This window comes from Diplotaxodon limnothrissa, linkage group LG15 (genome assembly GCF_057381915.1).
Source record: "Diplotaxodon limnothrissa isolate DT_005_m linkage group LG15, D_limnothrissa_male_GT1.1, whole genome shotgun sequence".
Classification (NCBI taxonomy): Eukaryota; Metazoa; Chordata; class Actinopteri; order Cichliformes; family Cichlidae; genus Diplotaxodon; species Diplotaxodon limnothrissa.
The window spans coordinates 3,110,597-3,136,486 of record NC_140610.1 but is presented as its reverse complement, the minus strand read 5'-3'; the positions used below and the strand labels follow the sequence as shown (position 1 = coordinate 3,136,486).

Genomic DNA, 25,890 nt, shown 5'->3' with positions numbered 1-25,890 from the left:
GCAACAATGCTATATTAATGGCTTTTTACAGCTCTACAGAAACTTTGTAATTACATCATTGTAGATAACGCTGTAACATATCATAGTAAGCTTCTATTTGGAATTTACTGTCAGTGTAATTTATGATAAACTAGCTTTGACATACACATATATACATTTCCATTCATTTTCTTTTTTGCTAGCTGTAGATTCAAACTATATAGAAATTTGTTTAGCTTTAAAAAGAAGCACAACACCTAAGCTGTAAACCTTGGGTTTGATATAAACATAGAATACTGTTGGTATAATAATAATGTTGACCTCTAATCTTAAAAGAGACATTTAAGGGACACAGTGCATATATTTTGACAATAATTTTAGATCCTAATATACATTGTACCCTACTGGATTCACATGTCGGTCAGGCTGATCATTTAACCTCAAACTTCTGCCTCCATAATTATTCATTCATAATGTAAATTAAAAAGAAATGAAACTTGCACATAAGATGATGAGCATGATCACATTTTATCTGCCATCAGTCGTTAGCGATATTAACATGATGAACATTTTGGTTGACATTAAAATGTTGACCAAAAGTTTAGGAATTGGCAACATTATGTCAATATGATACATCCAAGGCCCCTCAGTTTCCCTCATTTCTTTATATATTACTAGGAAAATAATAAAATAAATGAGAAAGTTTAGCGATTTATTGAAACGAGGGATAAATGGAAATAAATAAATGGAAGAAAAGAAAAAGCTGATTCTAATGAGCCAAGTCCAATATTTGTTATGATCACCCTTATTGTTCAACACAGCCTGACTTATTATAAGCACGCTTTCTTGTAATTTCTTTAAATAGGTTTCAAGAATAGTTTTCCAGGATTCTTAAAAAACATTTCAGAGCTCTTCTTTGCACGTTCGCTGCCTTTTGTTCTGTTCTTTGCCAAAATGATCCCTCATTAGTAATCAGTAATGCTGAGGTCCGGGTTCTCAGGAGGCCAATCCATAACTGATCATTGTGGATGTTTTTTCATCCTGGTATACTTTCACTGTCGTGCTTATATAATAGTCCGAACAGGTGCAAAGAAACAGTCTCTCTAGGCTTGTTGTGCAATTTGAGCAGCATTCCTGAGATAGCCAACCTAATTAAAGTGTGCTGTATAGTAGAGGGATGTTGCCATGACAATAACCTTTCTACCTTAGGTCAAGGGAGAGCATACTAGATCAGGTGTCTGGAGATGATCTAAAGGATAACACTGCTGCATGCCTACAAAGAAAGCTTGTACACAGAGGTACTTTCCCTGTACCTTTCGGTTTCAAATCACAAGTGTTCTTCGTTTAAATGCGTTCATTGCTGTGTATACAGTAGAAAGGTTGCTTAGTATTCAAGTGAGAACAGCTTCAAGGATAATTGATTTGGAAAAGTGAAAGACGCAGCATTTTATGCGTCTCAATCAGTTGGGAAAATTCAGCCCTGTAACCATTTTTGCTGTCAGTTTGCCATGCAAGAGGCCTTCAGGCAAGATGTGACAGAAGGCCCACAGAACATATAGCACTGGCTCTCTCTGATGCTAGTGTTAATGTTCAATAAAGCCAACCGGAGCGAGGGGCTAGACTCTCATTTTATTGCTGTGGATGTAAAAATCAATATTTTATTAATAATCTGAAAGTGTTTTGAAAGAAATTACGGCCCTTTCTGGGGGAGCTTTTGGATGCGACATGCCGCTGTCTGTTTTTCTTCAGTTATTACAACACTATCGTTTTGATTTTGATGCCCAGCACAGTATAAAGCTTTTGCGAAGAACAATATTACATGAATATACAATCAGGCGAGCTTCTCCACGCTGTCAGTGCTTGTGTAATTTCTAAGATGAGATGCATAAAATCAGTAGAGATGGGAGGAGGGCTTTTTTTTGATCCTCCAATGTATATTCTTTTAGCTCTGTGTTGTGCTGTCTCAGTGGTAATAATGGGTTTCTATTTATTCCCCCGGCACATGGATGAGGGCTTTCACAGTTCCTTTGTTTCCTCCCATACTATTTCTTCCTGTTTCTTCGCGCAGTGCAAAGACACGAGTTTGACATCCCACAGCCTCGCTCCCCTTTTTCATTTGTTTCTATCTCAGTATTGTCGTTCTCATCCTTCCTTCCTTTCTGCCAGCTTCTCAGCACCGCTCCCTCATGTTTACATATTGCCTGATCCGAAACAACAAAACTGAAGCTCGCAGCGCTCGTGTTCTCCCCCTCTCTCCCTTTTCCTTTCTCGGCTTTCTTCTTCCACATTTGTCCATCATGACTTGTCTGCGAGTAACACAAAGGAAGAACCGCAGGACAGTGAGGAAATGAAATGACACATTGAAATGCCTTTTGTTGGCAGGTAGCATTGTAGTTACCGTCACAGCAGTGCCAGAGCAGTTAGTAGGTTTGGTTCATGTTGTTCTTGAGGTTGAAATTTCTGAAAGGTGACACCTTGAACAGTGCGCCTTCGGAGGAGGAATTATGTAGTCGCTGCAGGTTGCTGTTGCCAGCTTAACACAAATGATAGTGAGGGTGTCTCTATTAGATTCACCCACACCCATATTGACCATGCAGCACAGAAAGCTACACTGAGAAACTGGGAAAACAGATTTCTAGAGTCCTCCCTTTCCCCGTCTCCAGCTGTCTCACCATACTTATAGCGTCAATTTAAAAAAAGGGGCTCAGGAAGTCACTTTGCAACAGCCGAGTGACATAAAACTGTAAAATCAGACTAAGTTTGATTTATGCGCCCCATTAGCGGGGAATAGTGTTCCATCATAAGTAGCCTGTCTGTCTGGAGGCTGTACGCGAAACCCAAACCCACGGTCGTACAGATCGGATTTTATGATCTCAGCTGAATGATGGGATTATCATAGCTGTAATTATAGTGCATTGTGTATGTGTGTGCTTGCCTGATGGAAGCTTTTGTGCAACATGCAGCAGTTCCCTATTTACTCAGGCTGACTCACGATGAATGAAGAGAACAACACTCATGCTTGTTTCATGTTTAGGAGATTTTATAACAAACGGCAGAATAAATGCGGTAACGACCGGCTGTGGTCTTGTGGAAGAGTGCGATGAATCATAGCACGGCACCGCAGCAGGGGGCTTAGCTGCTAGACGTTAACGCCGAGCCTCGTCGTCTGTCAGAAGATGCATAACGCCCTGAAAGTAACACTTTGCTTCTTTTCCCTTTCCCATTCAGCGAGGGAGGAGAACGTGGCCACCTTCCGCGGCTCGGAGTACTTCTGCTATGACCTGTCACAGAACCCCATCCAGAGCAGCAGCGACGAGATCACGCTGTCCTTCAAGACCTGGCAGCGCAACGGCCTCCTCCTGCACACGGGGAAATCCGCAGATTATGTCAACCTGGCACTGAAAGACGGGGCAGTCTCGCTCGTCATCAATCTAGGTTCTGGCGCTTTCGAGGCCATCGTCGAGCCGGTCAATGGAAAATTCAATGACAACAGCTGGCACGACATCAAAGTGACACGCAACCTGAGACAGGTAATCGGGGGTAGCGGCGATGGACGGAGTTTGGAGACACAGTTTTGTTTTGTTGTTTTTGCTTTAGATAAGCTGCTTCTGAGAGCTTCTGAGAGGGAGCTGGGATTAAGAATGTCACTTTGTTCTGATTGGTTGTCATTCCATTGCTACAATTCAGACAAATGCCATTATACTTTTACAGAGATATCTTTTATTTTAATTCAATGTCATTGTCTAATTTCTTTCTTTCTTAGCAACTAGTCAATAAGAACATGGAAAAGCAGTTCGCAGCATATTCTAGGTACCGTCTTTCTAGGTGTTTTCCTCTCTCCTGTTTAGCGGCGTATTGAACTTGAGCTCCCTGTGTTGTCAAATTAAAGTTATCAGATATTTCTGTTTTGCTTCACATTCCTCTAAGATGACACTTCTGTCAGGCACTGTCACTATCGCTTTCCTTTGGGAAACTGTTCGTATGCTTGTGTAGACCACGCACTTCCACTTTAAAGGCAGACACAGTGTTTGCCTTTCAGCCGTCCATTAGCACTGTATTTATAGCACAGATGATCGTCGGGCTTTTTAAAGGCAGAGATACATCTGTATGGCATAAACAGAATTAGTAATGCGACATGTATTGTTTCCTATCATATTGTAGTAATTTATAATTAGCTTTTCTTACTGTTAAGTGCATATATTAGATCTGTCTACAGGCAGCTATATAAAGAGTGGAGGTAGTAGTAGCGACACGTGTGCGTTTGCTCATTGTGTCGGCCGACCTTTAGTTTGTCGGCAAGGTGAGACAGCCTTTAGTGTTGCTCTCAGAGCAGCGGAACAAGTAAGTGTTGATTTCCTGACCCTCCCTGACAGTAAGCTTTTGTCCCACAGGTTAGTAAATAGTTGTTGCTGAGAATCCCAACAGGGTAGCCCGTAGTTTAGAGGTTAGAAGCTAAGAGTCAAGGACTGCTGGCCTGCTTTCTCTTTCTTTCTCTCAACAGATCTGTCTTTCTATCATTTTCTTTCTTCTTTTTTGAAAGGCACAATTTGTTAGACTACAGGTGAAAGAAACACTGCAAGATTTGTGGGATTTAAGCCGTCCTACACAAATTTGATGTGAAAGTCCTCTCTGTGGTCCTCGTTGACGTTTTCATGTAGGACTCTGGTGTCGAATATTTGGAAAGGATGGCACGATGCCTCGGATCTCTGGCAAATCGCACAGTGTTTATTCACTGTAACACTAACTCATCCATGATATAAGTCATTTTTACTACTAACCAATATCTAACCAACTAATGTACTAACTAACATCCTAATTCCTCATCGTTGGTTTTGGTTTTTCTTTTCTGTCCATCCTTATTAACAACCTTTTTTGTTCACTATTCTTTTGATTTCCTTTCTTCCCCTTTTTCTGGAAAGCAATCAGGCATTGGACACGCTATGGTAAACAAACTACATTGTCTGGTAGATATCATTCTTATTGTCCTTTTTTTGGGTTTGCCGTGTGTCCCCCCCCCTCTCTTCTTTTATTCGTTCTCTTTGAGTTCCATCCTAGACACTCTTATCAAAAAATGAGGAGATGGGTTTGTATTACCAGGCAATTCTTTCTTCGCTTCTTCTCAATTTCCTCCCTGACCTGCCAACAACCTCCTTCTTTACCCCACAATCCCCATCCTGTTTTTTTTTCACTTTGGCTTTTACTTTTTTCTCTTTGTTTCTTCCACATTACTGCAGATTTACGACAAATAAAAATAATTGACTTCTTTGCCTTTGTCAGGGCAACTTACTTTTTATTTTTATTTTTTTCACACAAAAAGTCCCCATTTTTTGTGAGGACTGTCGTCCAGAACTGACAGAAGCTTGCCACAATCCCAAAGATGGTGACCTCGACAACGGGCCCTAAAAGAGAAACTATCAAAAAATGGCAACCCCTAACCTTCATTGCGGGAGCTCTGACAGTTGTTTCCAACACACAGTGACGCATGGCATGCCCACACCTCATTGACCTGTCACCACCCAAAGTCATATAACAAACATGTCACCCAGAATAACCACTAACACTCTAATTCATCCGCTCACCTTCCACCTATCACCTTCTCATTCACTTTGCCCTCCCCGTGTGTGTTTTCGTAGCATGCTGGTGAACGTGACGTTCTGTGTGTTTTGACTAACTCCGATCACCCTTGCCCCCGGGCCCATATGCGTAACATATCCAAGAATAAGCAAACTGATCTAGGATTATTGGTCTGGTGTAGTGACACGGGCACTGCAAAGCATGACACCTGAGCTAAACCTGATCAAAGATCAGCATGAGCTATTCTGAGAGTGTATATGAATATGGGCTCTGGTCTTGATTGTGCATGAGCGCAGCAACCTGTGTGGCTTGCTCCAGCTTTGTATGGCACCATCGATCCACTTACCCCCCTTACATGTCCAGTTAAGTGTGTTTAATTTGCCTTCTAACAGTGATGACCTTGGTTTGCACATGGACGTGGTGTGAAAAGCCTTCCCTTTGTTTTGCATGTGCGTGGGTATATACATGTAGTCGTCTGCAAGAGAGGCGAGAATGTGAAGATGGTTGGTGTGAGAGAGAACGTGTGGAACAAGTGAGGACGTGCGTGTGCACGTCTGTGTGTTTAAGTGCAGTCACATAGTGTACTGTAAATGTCTGTGTCTGCAGTTACAGATAAATCCCGAAACCTAAGACAAGTGGAATCAATTTGTCCTTGGTTTGAACATTGTACTAACCCTCCCCCAACCTGAAGTTTCAGAACCAAACCTAGAATCCATTCTCTTACTCCCATCAAAGATAAAGAAAATATGCCTCTGCCATATTTTCTTTACCTGTCCTGTGAATCCTATGGCAAAAATTCCATTAACAAAATCAAAAAACGCTGTCTTATCCAAAGGTTCAATGAAAAACCAACCTATCGTCAGGAGTCTTATAGCTCGTTTTGAATGCAGACCAAGGAAGGAGGTGTGTTGTATCCACAGCATAGAATCCCAGAGTGTAATAGCTTGGCTTTGGCTATGTGTTGCCCCTCAACAGGTCACAATCTCCGTCGACGGGATCCTCACCACCACTGGCTACACCCAGGAAGACTACACCATGCTGGGATCCGATGATTTTTTCTACGTGGGTGGGAGCCCCAGCACTGCAGACCTGCCTGGATCTCCAGTTAGCAACAATTTCATGGGCTGTCTGAAAGAGGTAGGAGGGGCTCGAATGGGAAAATAGGTGCATTATCAATTAGCGTACCATGCTGGTACTTCACGGTCACGCTCTCTCAATCTGTGCAGTTGTTTTCAAAGTGTACAAAATAATAATCATTATACTGGCCCTGAAAGGAAAGAGAAGAAGAAAAAAGAAAATTACATTATCAATTAAAGCTGCTGAGTTGGCAGAGGGAGTATCAGACTTTCAATATTCACCCCCTTAATCTAATTCATAACACTTACTGCAGTTTGTATGTGAGAAAATATTCCAAAATTGCTTCTGTCACATGTAATTTGCAGCATCAGCTTAGAATTAGAATTAGAATTAGAATTCAACTTTATTGTCATTGCACATGCACAGGTACAGGGCAACGAAATGCAGTTTGCATCCATCCAGAAGTGCTTTAGTGATATAGATATATTACAATATATATTAGCAATAATATAGATATGTGAGTATATTACAGAAATGGGTCTATTATGGTATGTTATAATGTACACGGTATGAAGTATGTTGTGAATATTCTATAACTATAAGTATGTACAGGCTGTAGTGAGTACAAGCTATGTACAGGCTATGAACAGGATATAAATATGAAAAACTATACAGAATATGAAATAAATAACTTTACAGAATCTGGGATATACAGCTATACAGAAATGGGAACTATGCAAGTTGTAAACAGTTGTAGGATTAAAGATTATCGAATGTACAGAATGATTATTTACACAGAGCTATACAGTAGTGCAGTTAAGATAAGTGAGGGTGTAGATAGTTTCTACAGAGGCTATATAAAGTGCTAGTGGTTGTGAGTGGTGGTTCAGTCCATGTTATTATTGTGTTTGAGGGTACAGTTGTCCATTGTGGGTGTGTGTATGTTCAGTCCATGAGTTTAACGTGGGTCAGATGTCAGGAGGCAGAGTTCAGGAGTCTGACAGCTGTGGGGAAGAAGCTGTTCCGGTACCTGGTGGTCTTAGTCCGGAGGCTCCTGTGGCGCCTCCCAGAGGGCAGGAGGGTGAAGAGTCCATGTGATGGGTGACTGGGGTCTTTGATGATTTTCCCAGCCCTTTTCAGACACCGCTTCCTGTAGATGTCTTTTATGGCAGGAAGTGGTGCTCCGGCGATGCGCTGGGCAGTTTTCACGACCCTCTGCAACGCCTTCCGGTCCGAGGCAGAGCAGTTCCCGTACCAGACTGTTATACAGTTGGTCAGGATGCTCTCGATGGTGCAGCGATAGAAGTTCACCAGGATGTCTGAGGACAGGTGGTTCTTCCTCAGAGTCCTCAAGAAGAAGAGGCGCTGGTGAGCCTTCTTGACCAGCTTGGAGCAGTTGGTCGTCCAGGTGAGATCCTCGGAGATGTGGACTCCCAGGAACTTGAAGCTACTCACACGCTCCACAGCCGTCCCCTTAATGTGGATGGGTGGATGTGGGTCAGCATTCCTCCTGTAGTCCACGATGAGCTCCTTGGTCTTCTCGGTGTTAAGCAGCAGGTTGTTTCTGTCGCACCACTCAGCCAGACGATCCACCTCCTCCCTGTAGGCGGCCTCATCGTTGTCACTGATGAGGCCAATCACCGTGGTGTCATCTGCAAACTTAATGATGGTGTTGGAACCATCAGCAGGTCTGCAGTCGTGGGTGAAGAGGGAGCTTGAGTGCGCTGCTAAAACGCCTCTCAATAGGCGGCAATCTGAAAGAAATATTTGCTTATGATGAAATACGAAAACGCATTGTTGTTTTGGGACATTTAGAATGTATTTGCTGGCTCTTTGAGTTTGTTAGAACCAGAAGACATATAAAGTACCCCATTATTTTTATTCTGCTCACCATTACTTATCCTGCAGCCAGTAATAATAATAATAAAGTGCAGGCTGGTGGCTCTTCATGGCTGTAAAAAAGTCTGCATTGATTCCTGCACTTCAGCAGCACCGTCAGGAATAACCTTCGCGTTTTACTTGTGATTCAGTTTGTCTTTATATGATGATACTTCTTATTATAAATTATATTTTATTGCTTTTTTAAAGGTATTTCTGAGCTCTTACTGGGCGGTTACACTATTCTGTTTGAAGGCTGTACTTTTCTACACTTAAAATATCTTTTTCTGTTTTCATATGATAACATTAAAGCTGCTGCTTTAAACTGTTGAAATGACAGAAAACCAACTCCTCATGATGGGAATCCTACCTGAAAACTGTTGCCATAGTTATAGCACCAGTGCTGAAAACGTGAATAACAACAGTGGCTCTGAAAAGATGCAGGCAGTCGTTCAGTGGGGGATATAATTATTTAATCCCCTGCTGAATTTGCAAGTTTGCTCACTTACAAATAAATGAACAGTCTCTCGTTTTTATGCTAGTTTCATTTTAATGGAGAGAGACAGAGGGCGCCAATATGGAGGCCAAATTCTGGCTGTGATATAGGGGATCAAATACTCAATACTAATTCCGTACATAATACTTATGTTTCTCTCCATTAAAATAAAGCTGCCATAAAAATTAGTGACTGTTCACTTATTTGTGAATGTGTGAAAGTGAGAAAACTTACAAATTCTAGCAAGGAGTCAAATAATTATTTCCCCCACTGTACATAAAACGCTAATTGTGGCTCCACGGTGTAGTGGTTAACACACTCTTCATCTTAGACATGAAAGAGACACATTCCCAGTGTCGGTCCCTTCCCTAGATGAACGCGAGGGTTGCATTAGGAAAAACATCTGCCATAACGACTGTGCTGAATCTAACATGTCCAAAATGTCGATAGGGCTGATTTCTAGGCCAATATTAGCCATTTCCTGGTGCGTTAGTATTTTGGATTGTTATCTGTGTATCTGTGGTTTGCCATAACATGCAGTATTTCAATAAGAGGTAACTATTAGCTGGTATTTTATTATTGTATCTATTGGTATTACTGTTTCTAATGGCAGATGCATGAAAATTAAAACAATAAAGAGAGGACAGGAGAAACACCCTTCAAACGTGTTAAGAATGTTGACATTTCCCAGTTTTTCCACCAGAGGGCACTCTGTAACATCCCTGCTGGCAACGTGTGTTTGGAAGCCACACACAGCGGACACAAACACAACAACCAGCTAACTCTACTTGGATAAACAATGACACATAAAACTGTTTTAGGAAATCTGGTTATTTTTCATGGTTCTGATATATCCAAGTGTCAGGTTGTTGTTTCTTGGTCCAAAAAGAGATGCCAATGGAATAGTGACTTAAATTGGAGTTTATAAAGGCCAGCAGGGAGCGACTCCTTCGGTTGCCCAAAAAAATACAGTCGTATAGAAGACTATGAGTCATTTGGCCTACAGCTCTTTTGACCTGTGAACCTAATGAATTTTTTCGGTGAGTTTATGATCTCAATTACGAATTTTAAGCGTTATTGAACACATCATCATGTCCATTTTGTAAATTATGTTCTCATTAGTGTCCAAAAGGATTATAAAGCAGATCATGCTTTAGTTCTATGATTGACAAGTTATTATGTGAGAGTGCAGTGTCCTTCAGTTACCCAATCAGATACATCAGTCCCTTGTCATATCCTATTTCAAAGCACCAAGATGGCGAGAACCAAAATATACAGCTTTAGACTAGAAAGTGAGGTCTCACTAACCAAAGGGGACCTCCCCGTGGCTATCTCCATCAGTTTTATCCAGTTTATGGAAATATTATACAACCTCATTTCTCACAGGACTCACTCTATCCTCTCATCTAGGCTGTTTTTCTCTTCCATTACAATCTTCTCAATTTTGACAAGGGCTAGTAAAGTGTATGATGTGCTGGCAAACTCACTGGGCCACTGTCCAACTTGACACACACGCGCAGGTTTGGGTGACGGATAAGGGGAAGGTCACCTTGTCTGGACTGTTGTATGTTTCGACTGAGTGGCTCAGATTGCTGTTCCTTTAGTCATTACCACCCTGGCTAATGCATCCCTCATCAGCCCTCAAAGTGCCATGACCCTTTGTGTGTGACTCTCACACACACAGATACATGTTTATGGAACATGCTGTATGATTAAATAGTTTTCAAGCTTTTGATTGATTGCCAGTGTTTGTTTTAGCACCAATGTGCCAAAACGATACACAGTAGAGAGAAGAGGACTTATTCTACTTTATTTTTATAGATTAATTAATGCATTAATGGGCTACCTGGCATGAAGCAAGAAGGAATGATCCAAGTAACCAAAGCACACATCCTGTTATAAAAATTCTCTTCCTAGCTGTGTCGTGTTTCCATGAAAAATGAGCATCAGTATGTATATTGTCTTTTTTGCAGCCTGTGAAAATCTGTTGATGTTTAGTTCTTGACAGTACTTTACAAAGCATGAAATATAAATGAGCAGTTTGGCCAGTTTGCTGCAAAGCAAGTCTCTCTACAGCGTTACCGGTAGTCTAAATACAGTTCGAATTTTTTGTATCAAAGCAACACAAAGTGGATAACAGTAATATCTGACCTGTGTGATGGATATCAGGGAATGTACCTGGACCCACTGTGTTTTTTCCAAAGCTTGCAGTTCAGTGTTTGACTCATTAATTGAATATTGATTTGTGAACACAAACGTGTCTCCTGTGCTCTGCAAGTTTGGCATAATTGTTTGGATTTCAGTCAAGACGGCTATAATCGAAAGAAGAAGACGAGTATTTGGCAAGAGCTATGACACTGATTAAGTCAGGAGGAGCATTAAAGAGGAGCTGGTGTGGATGTGAGCTGCAAAGTGGCTTGCAGTTGTGCAAATTGCTAAAGCAGCTTAAATGTTGCTCTTTATAAGATTCGTGAGATTTGCAGAATGGATGTGGGAGCTGATGTGGCTGTCACCAAGATCAGCTGAGCTCCAGGATTGCAGCTGAGTTTGGTTTTGTGTTTTTGCTTAATCTGATTGTAGATTTCTGGGTATATTTCATTACCATTGGTGCATTACCTTGAGAGCCAGTACACAAGGTATTCAGTAGGTACACGTGTGCATTCTGAGTGGCTGCTGGCAGTTTGTAAGTGAAATAAGGTGACAGCACTGTACAAAGCATGAAAAGAGCTATTCAGTGTTCAGTAACAAAAACCTTATGATTGCTTCAGAAGCAGAGAACGTTCACCTTCAGAGTAAAACGTTGTGACTTACTGCTGCAAACTAATCTGCCATCGTCCTAAAGTTGATTCTGTTCATCTGGACGTTTTCAGTGGGAGAAACGTTTCGTCACTCATCCAGGTGACTGCAGGTTTCCCCAACCTTAGAAACAGTACATCTGCATAATGACTGAAACCCGCCCACTGAAGGAACAATAGGCTGGGAGGTCAGTTCCTTCATCATGATTATGCAAATTGTCATGACCATTGATCAACAACCACTGATCAAAGTCTTACAGTATTGTAAGATGGCGATCTGCCAGTGACCAAAGCAATCACCAGGAGGTTTTTGGTGCAGCACCCTCTTTGTGACCTCCTGCAACCACTTGCCAAACGGTTGGGGAATGCACGTTACTAGCAGCAAGTAGCTGTCAGGAACGCGATGACTGGTCTCTACATCTTTGCCACTGAGGTCACACCAAGTCAGCAAAGGTTTTCAAATACAGCAAGTGCTGGAGCCGTGCTACCTAAGCGTGCTTACCCTTCTTCAGATGTAGGCAAAAATGACAAGCCCACAATACTTTATTAATAATGTATACTTTATTAATCCTGTAGGAAAATACTTAGTCCTCTGCATTTAACCCATTCACTCAGTGGGCGGCTACCGGGGAGTAGTGTAAAAGCGGTACCTTGCTCAAGGGTACTTCAGGGTAGCCATTCGCTCATGGGGCAGACACTCCACCTACTGAGCTAACCCTGCCCCCTAAAACTGAAGGGCCATGGGTAGGAGTTGAACCCGCGCCGCCCACTGTCAGGGCGCCTGCTCATCTTGCTTGAGCTAAACCGGCGCTCGTTAGCCATGTGTGTTATGATTACTTGTCGTATCTCAAACCTCAGTCAGTCATTTATTTCCCAAAATTGTCCACCCTGCTTAAAATTATTTATACATTAAAAAAAATAGAAAAGTATATGAATGAACTGTGTAGTATAATAGTGCTAAAGCGTGAAAGAGTTCCCCCGCCCATTTTAAATAAAGTGATTAATGACAACGAGCAATACTTACTACTTGAAGCTGGATCACTCTGTTTGGGGGGTTTGGCCTCTACATAATAATAATAATAATAATAATAATAATAATAACTTTTTTATAGGCACTTTTGAGACCCTCAAGATCACCTTACAATAGTACAATAACAGTAAGAACAATACAATATAATAAAATATTGTACTCCATAGCAAGATTGGATTTCGGAAATATTTTTGCCCTTTTTAGAAAATAAAATAAATAAAATCTACACGTTTGCTAGGAGGTCCTTGTTGGTACATAAAGAGACAAGGATCCATTTAAAATCTTAACACGGACAATGCAAATCTATTATTCTCCGTCCTTCCACCACTTGTCGAGGAAATATCTTTTTAGCTGTTAAATCTTCATCAGCGGTCATCGGCTAGTTTCTAATTGGAAACACCCCAAACACTGTCTCTGAAAAACGCCACCGAGCTTTTAAAGAAGCAAATTTGAGCCGATAAATAGCTTGCATGTTTCCTGAGCCACGACGCGGAGACGGTTGTATAAAATGTTTGTTTCCATTATTATCTCAACAAGCGTGACTCAGCATTAGCTGGCACTTGAGTGTTAGGTGCACAGAATCACGAAGTGATTCACGGTGTGTTTGGTTAGTGGTAGTGTCGTGTGATGCTCAAGTGTTCATCATACATAGCTCCATTAAGTGGGCACGATGCCAGCTGCTACTCAGCACCGTGCAAATTGCTCACAAGTGGCACCCTGATCTCCCTTTCATACTCTTATTCATTAAAGGTATTTCTTTGATTGTTCCATTAGTCCCACATTGTACGCATGTGTGCATTTCCCCTGCGTGTGCTCCCTGTGTATCATCCCTTTGTCTCTCAGCCTCTCTCTTGTTGTCCGTATTTATTCCTTCCTGCCCCCTCCGCCTCTTCCTGTGGATTCAATATCCCCACATAATGAGGGAATGATTCAGTTGAGTTTGGCCCGCTGCTCAGATCAAGATGCGTCAGTGTTTCTGTCTGCGTGTGTAATGTCTGGCTCGAGCACTTTGAAATGCTGGTGAAGCAGGAATGTTGGTCTCTGTTCATTCTGAGACTTTTTAGAAATTTTTTTCAAAGAACACCTTTTTAAGCTGATGAATACGCTGGTGGAGACATGTGTCGCCACAGCGAGCAAATGCTTCCTTTTCTTGTCTGATAACAAAAGAGATGCCTGCGTGCTGCCATCACAACCCCTGTCCTGTTCAGTCTTCGCTGCACTCATCTGCGCCCATAGGCTACATAGGATCTCATCCATACACGATGCAAGCACACATGTCCCACCCACACTCGTGTTCCGCCATGTGGGCTGCGGTGTATCACGTGACCGACTGGCCAGCGGGCACACTCTGGTCAGCCTGATGTTTGGTAGTGCCGTGCAGTCTGTGCCTTCTGCAGCCCCTTTGAACTCTCACTCCAGGCCCCTTCAAGCACAGGGCGGCACTGCGTAGTGGCAGACTATGGGGGCGGCTGGGGAATACAGTGTCAACCCTGTCAGGAGAGGAGGAGCAGCATCCAAGAGGTGGAAGCAGAGAAAGAGGATGTTGAGTAACAATCAGGGAAGCAAGTATGTCAGGCTAGAAAGTGGGAGTGTTAAAAAAAAAGAGAGGAGGTGGGTGACAGAATGTAGGAGAACAGAAGTGAAGTGCAGGTGGAGAGGAGAGAAAATCAGGATGGATGGACATGGAGAGTATGATGAGTAAGTGAGAAAAAGAGAAGGGGCAAGAGACCACTATTTGACATTTGAGAGAAACGATGTCGTCATCAGTTTTGTGTTATTCACTGCTGTATGTTCAGGCAGTGCTTCTTTCCCTCTATTCCAAAGCAAATGTCACTCTGTCCTTTTAATAATTTGACTTTTTTTTAATATCTCCTTCGAGGGGAACAATGATGGATGGGTGCAAACAGAAGACTTTAATGGAATACCTTCACCTTTCCCATCACCCGCCCCCACAGGGCTAAGCTGTGCCACTGGTAAACAGTTTCTGTTTAGAGGATTTGGCTCCAGGTGACACCTTTTGTACAAAGCACCTTATGCGCCCGAAACACAGGCTACCTGTAAATCTTATATAATGTGATAAAAATAAAATTGCTGAAAGATATTTTTAAGTTCTACAACCACTTGCTCGGGGAGAGCACAGTTGTGGCTATGATAACGGCGAGCATTTGAGAGGAATGATGTTTTTAGAGTCGATAAAATTAGATCTGTTTTGTAACTCTTTTGAAGGAGTGCAGCTAAAAACAGATGTCGTTTTTTTGAGTTATTTGGAGCCATTTGGTAACACGGGTGAAATTCTGTACTTGTTATGTATGAATACAATACAGAAATCGAGTTCACGACTCCATGCTTCAGACTTTGCTGAAGTATTTCACACATGATGATCCTGTGCAGACTTTGTAAGGTGCAACCCACCACCATTTATAATGACCTATAAATGGTGGTGGTCTCTGTCACATAGAGACTAACAACCATCTGCACTCACATTCAGACTTATGGGTAATTTAGATTTACCAATTAACCTAACCCTAATACTTGCATGACTTTTAACTGTGGGAGGAAACCAGAGTACCCAGAGAGAAGCCACTGCAAACAGCCAGACCTTCTTGTTGTGAGGTAACCACCACCATGCCACCGAGATGTCGATCCAGGCTTAACAAAAGTAGCAAAGCTATGACTACAGGGCTTTTCCTTTTTGTCCTCGACAGGTTAAACCACAATAAATACCAGTAGCATACAGATGGCGTGTGTATAGTTGTTTGCCTCTTATAACCCTGGTGATTTTCCTGTGGTTGGAAATCTTGTGTGATGTTGTGAATTTTGTGAGTCCAGGCAACTAACTAGTCTCACTAGATTGCATCATGTTATCTCAACAAGAACAAATTAAGTTGTTGAATTTCATGCAGATCCTACATGATTTAATTATGTCCACCATAGAAACGTGAAACTATTTTGTTCAAACTACAAGTTAGACTTTTGTAAATGTAACAACCACCCAATTTACTTTTTTTCAGTGTACCCTGATATTCTTTGATGAGTAATGATGCAGAAGTGTTGAAAAATATTGATGTTAACACTTGTTAAAGATCATTGACTGACAGGGATAACAAAAATGTGCATGTTAACTGTGACGCAATTGATATAGAAAACTGTTAAAAAAATGTTAACAAAAATACCAGAATCTCAAGCACCCGGAGATTAGCTTGTGTGACGCAAGCCCAAAGTGTACAGTGCTGCAACGCTTTAATCAGCTGAAGAGCAAAAGTGTGATCATAGATAAAATGTTTCAGGTTCAGTATTTGACAGATGACACAGCCGAGTGGATTTAGGTCAGTAAGCTTTAAAAAACTAAAAAACACATTGGTTAAAATCTGTGGTCAGAGTCAGTGAGAGTCCTCTATGCTGCACACGAGTAGTGAAATGTGCTTAGACTGTAATAGTGATAGCATGCTGCAGTACAGTAAGGATTGCATGGCACAGGTGGGTGGTTTGGGTGTCCTGAAACAGGAGGGATACGACTGATTTAACAGTAAGCATCTCTAAAGCACCTCTGATGAGCACAGTGTGTACACAGGATGTGTTCAAGCACAGCACTAAGTGTAGGTCGTCAGCATTCGGTTCTTCATAAAATTCTTGTAGATGTCCTCATAACATTAAAGCAAATAGACTTCTGTTAAAAGTGATGTCCCGTCATGTTTAAGGCTGAAAAACACTCCTGTGTGATGTACAGTATATGCAGTTAAACCACTCAACTTGTACTGCTTTTGCTATGGTGCCACTTTTGACTGTTTATTTGACTTGATGCTGCAACAGAAGGAAGTGAGAGACTAACGATCCCCACAGGTGTAACCGTCAATAGTGCTGAGGGGGGGTAGCCATAGAGACAGGGCTTTCACAATGTCATATCTTCACTTCACAGTTATCTTGGTCAAAAAACGATAACAATAATGAAATACCAACATTTTAAAATGAGGAATAATTGCAGTATTACAGTCAAATTTGGTGAATTAGTTGAACTAAAATTACAATAAAATACGAGTGCTTGGTGCAGAACGGTATGCACTGCAAAAAAAGGACAACTGCACAGTTATTTATGATAATATGTGATATGTGTTACCATCATTTGTATGGTTGTCATGTCATCCCTGCACGCAGCCAGAGGACAGTATTTTAAACAGGAGGGTCAGTAATGACTCCATGACCAAGATCATGTGACAGCCCAAACAGGAACGCCTCCCTGTGGATGCTGCAATGAATAATGCACCATGTCAACAAACTGAAGCGCTGTGCCTCAGTTTTGCCACATTAAGGGTTCGCCCAAATCATAAAATATCTCTCCCACGGAGTTACCAATTCATTATTTCTTGAAAGACGTGTCTCAGAAATGTCATGCTTTGTTACTTTGAGAATCACAATGCTACATTTGCACGCTGCCTATGTTAAATGCACGTGTGACAAAACATCTGTTTGCTTTCCGCTTTGCACTTTGACTATCTCGACAAACAGATTGTGTGCATGTCTGTGTACATGGCGGCTTGTGCGTTTGGATCTGTTCACATCCAAAAGAATGTACTGGTTTTGTGGGTCTGTGTGTGCACACTTGAACAAATTGCCATGTCCCCCTGCGAGGCTGTCTTTGTAAGTGTGTGAATGTTGTTGTGTGTCTTCACTGCACTTCACTGGAATTATCCTGCTCCTTCATTAACACTAGGGTAAATCAGCAGCTGACAGCAGCTGTGTTTGGGGCCGAAAGGACATGAGCACTCATCTAAAGTAGATTAGGGAGGAGAGCGACCTACCCTTGCTCTGTACCCTTCTTCTTGTAGCTTTACTGTGTCCCAATCAATACTCAATCCGTGGAGGATCTGGACTTTATGGAGCTGTTACAGTCCCCCTGTGCGTGCATTATGAATGAGCCCCATAAGGCTGTTGGCTAAAAGATAGCGTAACAAAGCACAGCAATAACAAAGGGAAAGATGAAGCGTGTATAGCCGCAGTAGTCCATTCTTCTGTTATAACAAAATTTCGATTACATTATCGATCAGCCTGCAGCGGGACGGACGAAATCATAATTCCAAAACAGATCAGGGATGGTTGATTGGAAGATTATCGCACCCTCGAACAACACCGCTGCGCCTCGGAGAGTTTGTAAAGACTTCACACTGTCAAGAAAATGAAGCCGGAGGGCAAGTTAGTCATGAGTTAAACAAACTGAGGTTTTCTTTTTTTTTTCTTTTTTTTTTTTTTTTTTCTTTTTTTTCTAAATGACATCAGAAACAGCAGTATGCGACATTACGTGATGGCAGAGCTTCAGTTCATCCTTTGTCATTTTTTTTTTTTTAATAAATAGGACAGGGGGAATGAATGAGAGAAAGAGGGGGAGAGAAAGAAAGAAAACCAAAGGGGAGAAGAGACGGTGAGAAGGGGGGGGAAGAGAGAGAGAGAAAAAAAAAAAAAAGAACTCCTGGGTCACCTGTATGGAGAAAAAAAAAACAAACAAACAAAAAAAACAAACAGAGGAGACAGCAAACAACAAAGAGCAACATAATAATAGAGAAAACAAAGCACCATCACAATAAACTAGGTAGCCATAGATATCAATATTTACTAAATAATAAACGATATTGTGCAGCACGCAAGATAGACAGCGCACAGTGTGCTTTGAGGTAGCAGCCAAGAAAGCTTTAGTCCGCGTCTGTGAATACCCATGTGTGCATACCTGTGTGGATCAGCATGCTTGCATTCCAAAGGTTTCTCCATGTAATGATCTGCTAGGGAGTGTGGGGGGGCCACAGCCCCGTCCTCCAGGGTGTGAAGCGGGTATGGAGGAGATCAAAACTCCAGACATCCAGAGGCCCCCAGAACACAAGAGACCATGGAAGACCAACAGAGGGGCAGCCGCGCCACTGTTCCAGTAAGAGCTGAGGAGAGTCCCAGATGAGGGCTCGCCCAGCAGCCGCGGAGCAGAAGTCAGGGGGAGTTGCAGTGACGCGCCCGTGAGCTCCGCCGGCCCCCAGCTGCGCCTGAGTGACCGAGCCCCAGGCCGAGAGGCCGGGGGCACCCCACCTCCAAAGGGGGCCCGAGCGAGCCCCAGGCCCCAGGCCCCGACAAGCGGCCGCCAAGGAGTGAGCCGGTGTGTACCCGGACGCCCACCCCCAGACACAAACTGAGGTTTTCAGAGCACAAGACAAACCGTTGTTCCTCGGATAGAAACCAGAAGGAATCTCAGGGCTTAATTCCTCTTTCCATGTCTACTTGTTATTTCTCAAAGATATAGACATAGTGCCTTTGAACTTTGGCAAGTTTGAGCAATTTACATCTAAGAACTGCACAGTCACTATCCCTGTACTATTAAAGAAAAAAGTTCTTCATTGCAAATGAGTAGCATTAAAGCACCTCTTTCTTCTTCTTTCTCTTTTCATGTAATATTCAGTTTGTTCTCTTGCCCAAGAGTGGTCTTAAGCATGCCGGAATTGGAATCCAAGGTATCGGGCTTCAGACGAAAACATGGTAAAAACGTCAGTGTTTCAGAGAGATCAGTAATGATGGTTAAAGCTCAAATATGTTAGAGCTACAGGGCGGCTGCAGCATTTCAGTATTAAAAAAAAAAAAAGAAATTCAAAATCATCCCCCATTTTTCATCTGGCGCTTATCATCATCTCAGAACGTGCGTTGCATTTACTTGGGTAAGTACAGCAGAGCAACAAATGTTGCTGCTGCTGATTGATAATTATCAGAGAGCAAAAAAACACAAACAAAAAAATCTCTCAGATCTCTCAGAACTGAGTGGGGGGCAGAAACGACCCCCCAAGCCATGGGTCATATTAGCATATTTAGCATATGCAAACACTTTATTGCTTTTTACTGTTTGATTTATTGCCTAAACCTTCTTCTGTGTAGTACGGAGGACCAAAGCTGCCAACATCCAGAATAAATAAAATGCCATGCATTCTTCGTGCTCACTTCTGTTCCGCCAATACGTGAGGACTTGACCCTGTGGCGTACTTCGAATTACACTCTCCCTCGTTTGTGTAGTGAAGCAGAAAGGCACAAAGACATAAATAACTCTGAGGAAATAAATTGGCAAAGAAATAAAAGCATGGCTAAGTAAACGGGGGCATTAATGCAAAAAGAAATAAATACAGAAGCAAATTAAAAGAGGAAATGTATTTTTTCTTGTTTTTGGCAGGATGGGAGACAAAAAACCTGATTTTGACATGTTGCAGTAAAAGGAGAAAAAAAAAGCACGGGATTAATTAACGATGGCCCAGTTCCATTAAGTGTGCCAGTAAGCCATGACAGTGAACCAGTGTACACAAAAGCATTCGTTTAAGTCATGTCTGAAGCACCAAACAGTTTCTAGAAAATACTTCGTACTTATAAGCTTTTGCTTTTATTTGTTTTATATTGGAAGTACTGGGGACTGTGTGTTTGACAGATAAGCATTTGGATTTTATTTTTATGTATTTTTCATACATGTTACTTGTACCTTTGCTTGCATTGCAATTTTTTAGCATTCCATCACAAAGGTGGGCGCAGTAATAGAAATGCAGTTTGAAACTACTCGCAGTTATTACATATTAATTATTTCTTTGCCAGTTACATATTTATATAAGTGTATTTATTGACATAAAAGCTAATCAAAACTGCTGTTAGGAAGCAGTTAGTACCTATTAGCTATTGACGTTTGTGTCTAAGTGGCAGGTGGGTTACACAGTGGCCTTAACACTTTGCATATGACTAGATAGCATCTGCAATTTATAGCCACCAGCCTGTGTTGTTAATGTTTTTTTAAATAATTTTTTAAAACAAATACACAACCTTTGCTTTTGATTAGATTGAAAATTTAAGACTGGGTGGGCCTGGTTATCAAGTAGTTTTTGAGTAGTTTTAAGTAATCTAAGAAACCTCTTATTAACCCTCACCTGTAAAAGGCTGTGGGGGTGTTGTTGTCACGCTGCTAGATGGCCCGGCGGTGCAAGATTTTGAATGCAATAAGTCAGAGTTTGAAATTGATAACATAGGTGTATCTACTAAAGGCTGAGGGGTAGCACTGGCGGCTACCAGTATTCCCAAAATGTATCTCAGGCACCTTTTTCCAGTTTGTGTTCTTACTGAAAGTTAAAGCCACAGGTCTATACCCCATGAACTCTCATTTTTACAGTAAACGTCTCAATTAAATCGCTGCGTTGTGTTCCAGTTGGCTTTGGTTTTCTTTGTTAGTGTACTTTTGTTTTCTCTTGCTATTCTGTATAAATGTTCATTTTTAATTCAGAGGGTTTCTTTTACTGTGTATTTGAAAGTCAAATCACCTGTAACAGTACATAACCAGTGGATTAACAAAGCTTGACAGTGAGCGTATTTTGTTGTGTTCATGTTCAGGAGATTACATGTGGTCATTAACTGCACTGACATCTGCACACACACACACACACACACACACACACACACACACAGGACCCTATTTGACCTTTTTACTTGTGTCTTGACATGTTTGCTGCCCTTGTTCTCACTAGCTTGTTGTTGGAGCTTGTTGCCTCCCCCTTAACACACAAACACACACACATTACACCCCTCTCAACCCCACCCGCTCCCCTCCTCAGTCCTCCTCAGCGCTTGGGTCACCTGTGTTGATTTACTGTCAAATCTTCCAGGATTATCAGTAATCCCACAGAAGTACAATCTGTTGGCTGACAGCTGTGCTCGCTCTAACAGTGTTGCTGTTTCCTGCGCATACACTGCCCTATATACCCGAAAAAGCCTCTCTTCCTCCTCAGAAAAAAAGAGGGAAAAAAAACATTAATTTTCTGCATCAATGGATTCCAATTGACAATATTCTGCAGCCCATATCTGTGGTATTTTGTTGTATTTGACTATAATGTGGCGCTGCTTTCTACTTTGATGGATTAGAGGGTTGGTGAAAATTTATTGCTGGTAAATAAATATGATATTGGATATATTCTCACACTGTCACAGATCCTCCTGTGGGGTTTCACCCTCGGTTTATCAAGGCTGGTCTTTTTGAATATTACAAGAAATGACTCGCTAATAATTTAGCCATCACGTCTCACAGTTCAGTCAGTGAGTAGGTGTTCAATCAAGCCCAAAAGAAATAGTCGTGCATCTCCTTTTTGTCATAGATGAATTGAAGCGGGAATAGAAAAATGACTGAGACAATCAAAGCTTTACATATATATTAGTTTTAATGATCCAGCTGCCCTTTAATTTGCAGTATATAATAATGTCAACATGATGCTATACTATTGCACTTTGAAATGAACTGCAATTCATTTCCATAGAAGTTATTTACCGTTGCTGCACCGGCAAATCATTTCATATACTGAAACATTGGAAATAAGCTTTGAAAAAGGACGAGAAAGTACAGTAATCGTACAGGATTCTTGGTGATCGTTTCCCTCATATATCTTCCACAGGTGGTGTACAAGAACAACGATATCCGCCTGGAGCTCTCCCGCCTCGCCCGCATTGTCGACCCCAAGATGAAGCTCCAGGGTGACGTGGTCTTCAAGTGCGAAAACGTTCCCACCCTCGACCCCATCAACTTCGAGACCCCGGAATCCTACCTGGCCTTGCCAAAATGGAACACCAAGCGCGTGGGCTCCATCTCCTTCGACTTCCGCACCTCTGAACCCAACGGGCTGATCCTCTTCACCCACGGTAAGCCTCAGGACAGGAGGGACGCGAAGGGCCAGAAGAACAACAAGGTGGACTTCTTTGCAGTGGAGTTGCTCGATGGAGGGCTCTACTTGCTGCTAGACATGGGCTCCGGGACTATCAAGGTCAAAGCAACGCAGGCTAAGGTCAATGATGGCTCCTGGCATCATGTGGATATCCAGAGAGATGGTCGCTCAGGTAAGGATGAAAGAAAAAAGACGGATAAAGGTTGAAATGTCTGTTTTTGTGTTTTTAAGTTATCTGTGCTGAACTTTCACAGATGTTTAACATCCCTGTTAAATCAGCTCTGTGCTTTGAGAAGGCACAGTGGTCCTGCCATGTCACTGGTGTCCTGTTTTCTCTGATACACACACAAATACACAAGAAAAAAATGGCTTCAGTCAAAAAAATTGAACTTCTGCTTCAGCTCAAACCGTGTTGCCTTTGGCTGAACGGTACAAAGTATAAATTTATAGGCAGAGAACTAAAACATGGTCAGAAACAGAGTAATAAATACAGAAGAAAAGAGAATTGCAACTGTGCAATATTTACTTATGTAATACACAGTGAAGCATATCTTGTTTTGTTCTATTGCTATTGGGGCTTTTCTATTTTTAAGCAGTAGTCAGCTTTTTAAAATGCCAAAAGAATTAAAGACAAAATTGCATCTTTAATGCAAAGACATCAAGTTTACATCCACTCACCATGGGCATGGATGGAATTTGGATTTTTGGATTCTAATGATTTCTTTGAACTGTGCTTTTTCCAGGCTGAAATGACTGCACGCCATACATCTTTAATGAATTTGAAAAGCAACTCTTTCAATTTATTTTGGATTTTCTCCACTCCACACAGGGTCAAAAGCATACATACACACATCCACACTGATATTTGTGTCACTTAGCACCAGACACTTTTGCCATGAACAAGTTTCTGGCATAATTCTGGCTGGATATTCATTTGTTTTTTTCTTAGCACATTTGGTAGAGTTCATTTAAATTCATTGGTTTCATGGCACAGACCGAGCTTCAAGCTTAGTCGAACTTGAAAACTGTTGATTTTGGAGCACAGGCTTCTTTCTTGATTGGTACCCACTCAGCCCACGAAGGCGTGGACAAACTCTTGTCACGTTAATCTGGATAAAATCCAAATCTTTAGTGAACATGCTGAGACAGAACATGACACAAGGAAAAATACTTGGAAACACAACTGGAAAGCTTGACTGCACAGTAGACGAAGAACGGCAGGTGACAGAGCATGGATATATTATATGTGTATATAAATGAACAGGACAAAGTGAATCTGACAGCAGTGCAGAAACATAAATGCAACCAAAATCCAAAAGCATGGCCAAAACTGCAGAACTGCTCGCTTGACTGTTCACTCACATTTTGCAAAAACTGACACACTCTTCAGTCAATTACAAACAAAAACTAAAAAACCTAAAATAGCAACTACAAATAGGGAAACATGAATTCATTTGCATAACCATTTATCTCTCAGTTGACTACAGTCTTCGTAACACTAGTGAAACTAGCTTTGATGTAATGAAATTGCTTTGCTTCAAAAAATACAACTTGTGCATACTTACAGTGAATTATACCAGCTCAAATGTTGCAATGCTGCAGTGATTCTACGTATTCCAGCTTTTCCTGCATCCCCACAGCGAGATGATGGAAACCATCTCAATATATTAATACAAGCATTGATTTATTGCCAGGATAAAAGTCGTATCTCTCTCTAGATAGCTACTGAGTCCATTTCCTCTTACCTACCGATATCTGGATGTTCTCTGACCTCATAACATGGGCAAATACACAGAAAGTACTAGAAGAAGATTATATTAGAGAAAGGGGCTCGAAACTTCTTTCGCCTTGAGCTCCGAACCCAACACAATCTCTGCATTAGGTGAGATCCTCCAGAGGACTTGGTTGTGTTAGACGGCATTACAGCCCATGTTATATATCATATTAGAGCAGCCAATTTAGCCATGTGTCAGAGCTCGCTGCTTTGATTAATCACCGGCACAGCCCCCAGTGCGATAGCAGAGTAAAAAGTAGGATTTTCAGGGGGAAAAAAAGAGGAATGAGACAGATATATGGATACCAGACTGAGGGATGGTTAAGAACAGCCATAATCACACTTGTGGCTTGAGTGAAATGTTAATAGGAGTTGCAAGTGAATTAAATTTTCTGTCCACCAAGAGCTATATCCAGGATCTCTCTCTGAAGGACGGCAAGGTGAATATAACATAAAGTGAGAACTCACAGTGCACCACTTTCAGACAAGCCAAGTTTAGGCTTTGTAGTGAAAGTGATGTTTTCATCTGTTGTGTCCCTCGCATTAAAAAGAGCTGATAATGAGCTGCGGGTAGAGGCAGTGTAGTAGAAAAAGAGCTAATGAACCTGTTTATTTCTTCCTGTAAGTTCATAATCATCGAATAAGGTCATAAAAGTGTTAAAATAATTAAAAATCTTGACATAAAATATGAATATATGGCCTTGGGTAATGACATTATGTATGCATGATGTTTTATAGACACGCAGAGCAATCTGGGGGATTTTTATGGAGTTTAAAAAAAACACACACACAGAAAAGTCTATAATTTGGGAGACAAACCAGATTCTCTTTGCTTACCTTTGAGTTTGTTATTTGTACGTCTAACACCAAATGTTAACTTGAAAAGATCTGAAGTGTGAGGAAAATAACATGAACAATATAACACAGTCTACCACAGCACAAAAAGAGTGTCTCGTGACTGCAGGGGTTATTTCACCTGTTGCATTAAAGTGCAGCTGTAAAATGTGATCTATTTCCTCTGGACCCATTGCTAGGACAACGCAGCAAAGAACCAGTGTTAAATCTTTAGGCACTTTGTTACTAGCAGCCTGCCACAAAAACACATAATTTGTCCTCATTTCTTTAGTTGAAAGAAAGATTACACAGTTTGACAGGCATATAATGGTATTTTTGCACCGGCAAGGTTATTTCAAATAACTTTTATTACAAAATAACAAGTGGAGGAAGAAGTGGCTGGCCTTAAAGGGTATCTGCTGCTGATGAGTCGTATCTGAAAGTCATATCCTCAAGAAAAGGAAAATCCAGCAAAAACCTCACACAGGACCTGATGCATCTGACCTCCAGCTGATTAGATAGATGTGAACCCAAAGGCAGACGATGGAAACAGAATCTTATTTTAAATTGAAAGTGTACCGTTTATTTTGGCAGAAACACAAAAACATGGATTTCAAACCAAACTGGGGAAACTAAGGCAAGGCAAGGCAAGTTTATTTGTATAGCACAATTCAACAACAAGGTGATTCAAAGTGCTTTACAGAGACATTAGAAACAAGAACAAATAAAAAGCATGATTTAAAATTGATTAAAAC

General features: G+C 41.4%; 1 protein-coding gene across 4 annotated transcripts in view; it reads left to right on the top strand.

The window, feature by feature from the left end:
* The window catches only part of nrxn3b (neurexin 3b), a 335,382-nt gene that overhangs the window by 68,756 nt on the left and 240,736 nt on the right, over nt 1–25,890 (top strand). For 2 of the 4 annotated variants that reach the window (XM_085371806.1, XM_085371805.1), the window contains 4 exons: nt 3,208–3,509; nt 4,899–4,922; nt 6,529–6,690; nt 22,261–22,699. In XM_085371806.1, the coding sequence (XP_085227932.1) occupies nt 3,208–3,509; nt 4,899–4,922; nt 6,529–6,690; nt 22,261–22,699 (927 nt within the window). Of the gene's footprint in view, nt 1–3,207; nt 3,510–4,898; nt 4,944–6,528; nt 6,691–22,260; nt 22,700–25,890 lie in introns of all 4 variants that reach the window. The other 2 variants (XM_085371803.1, XM_085371807.1) reach the window with 2 other exon arrangements.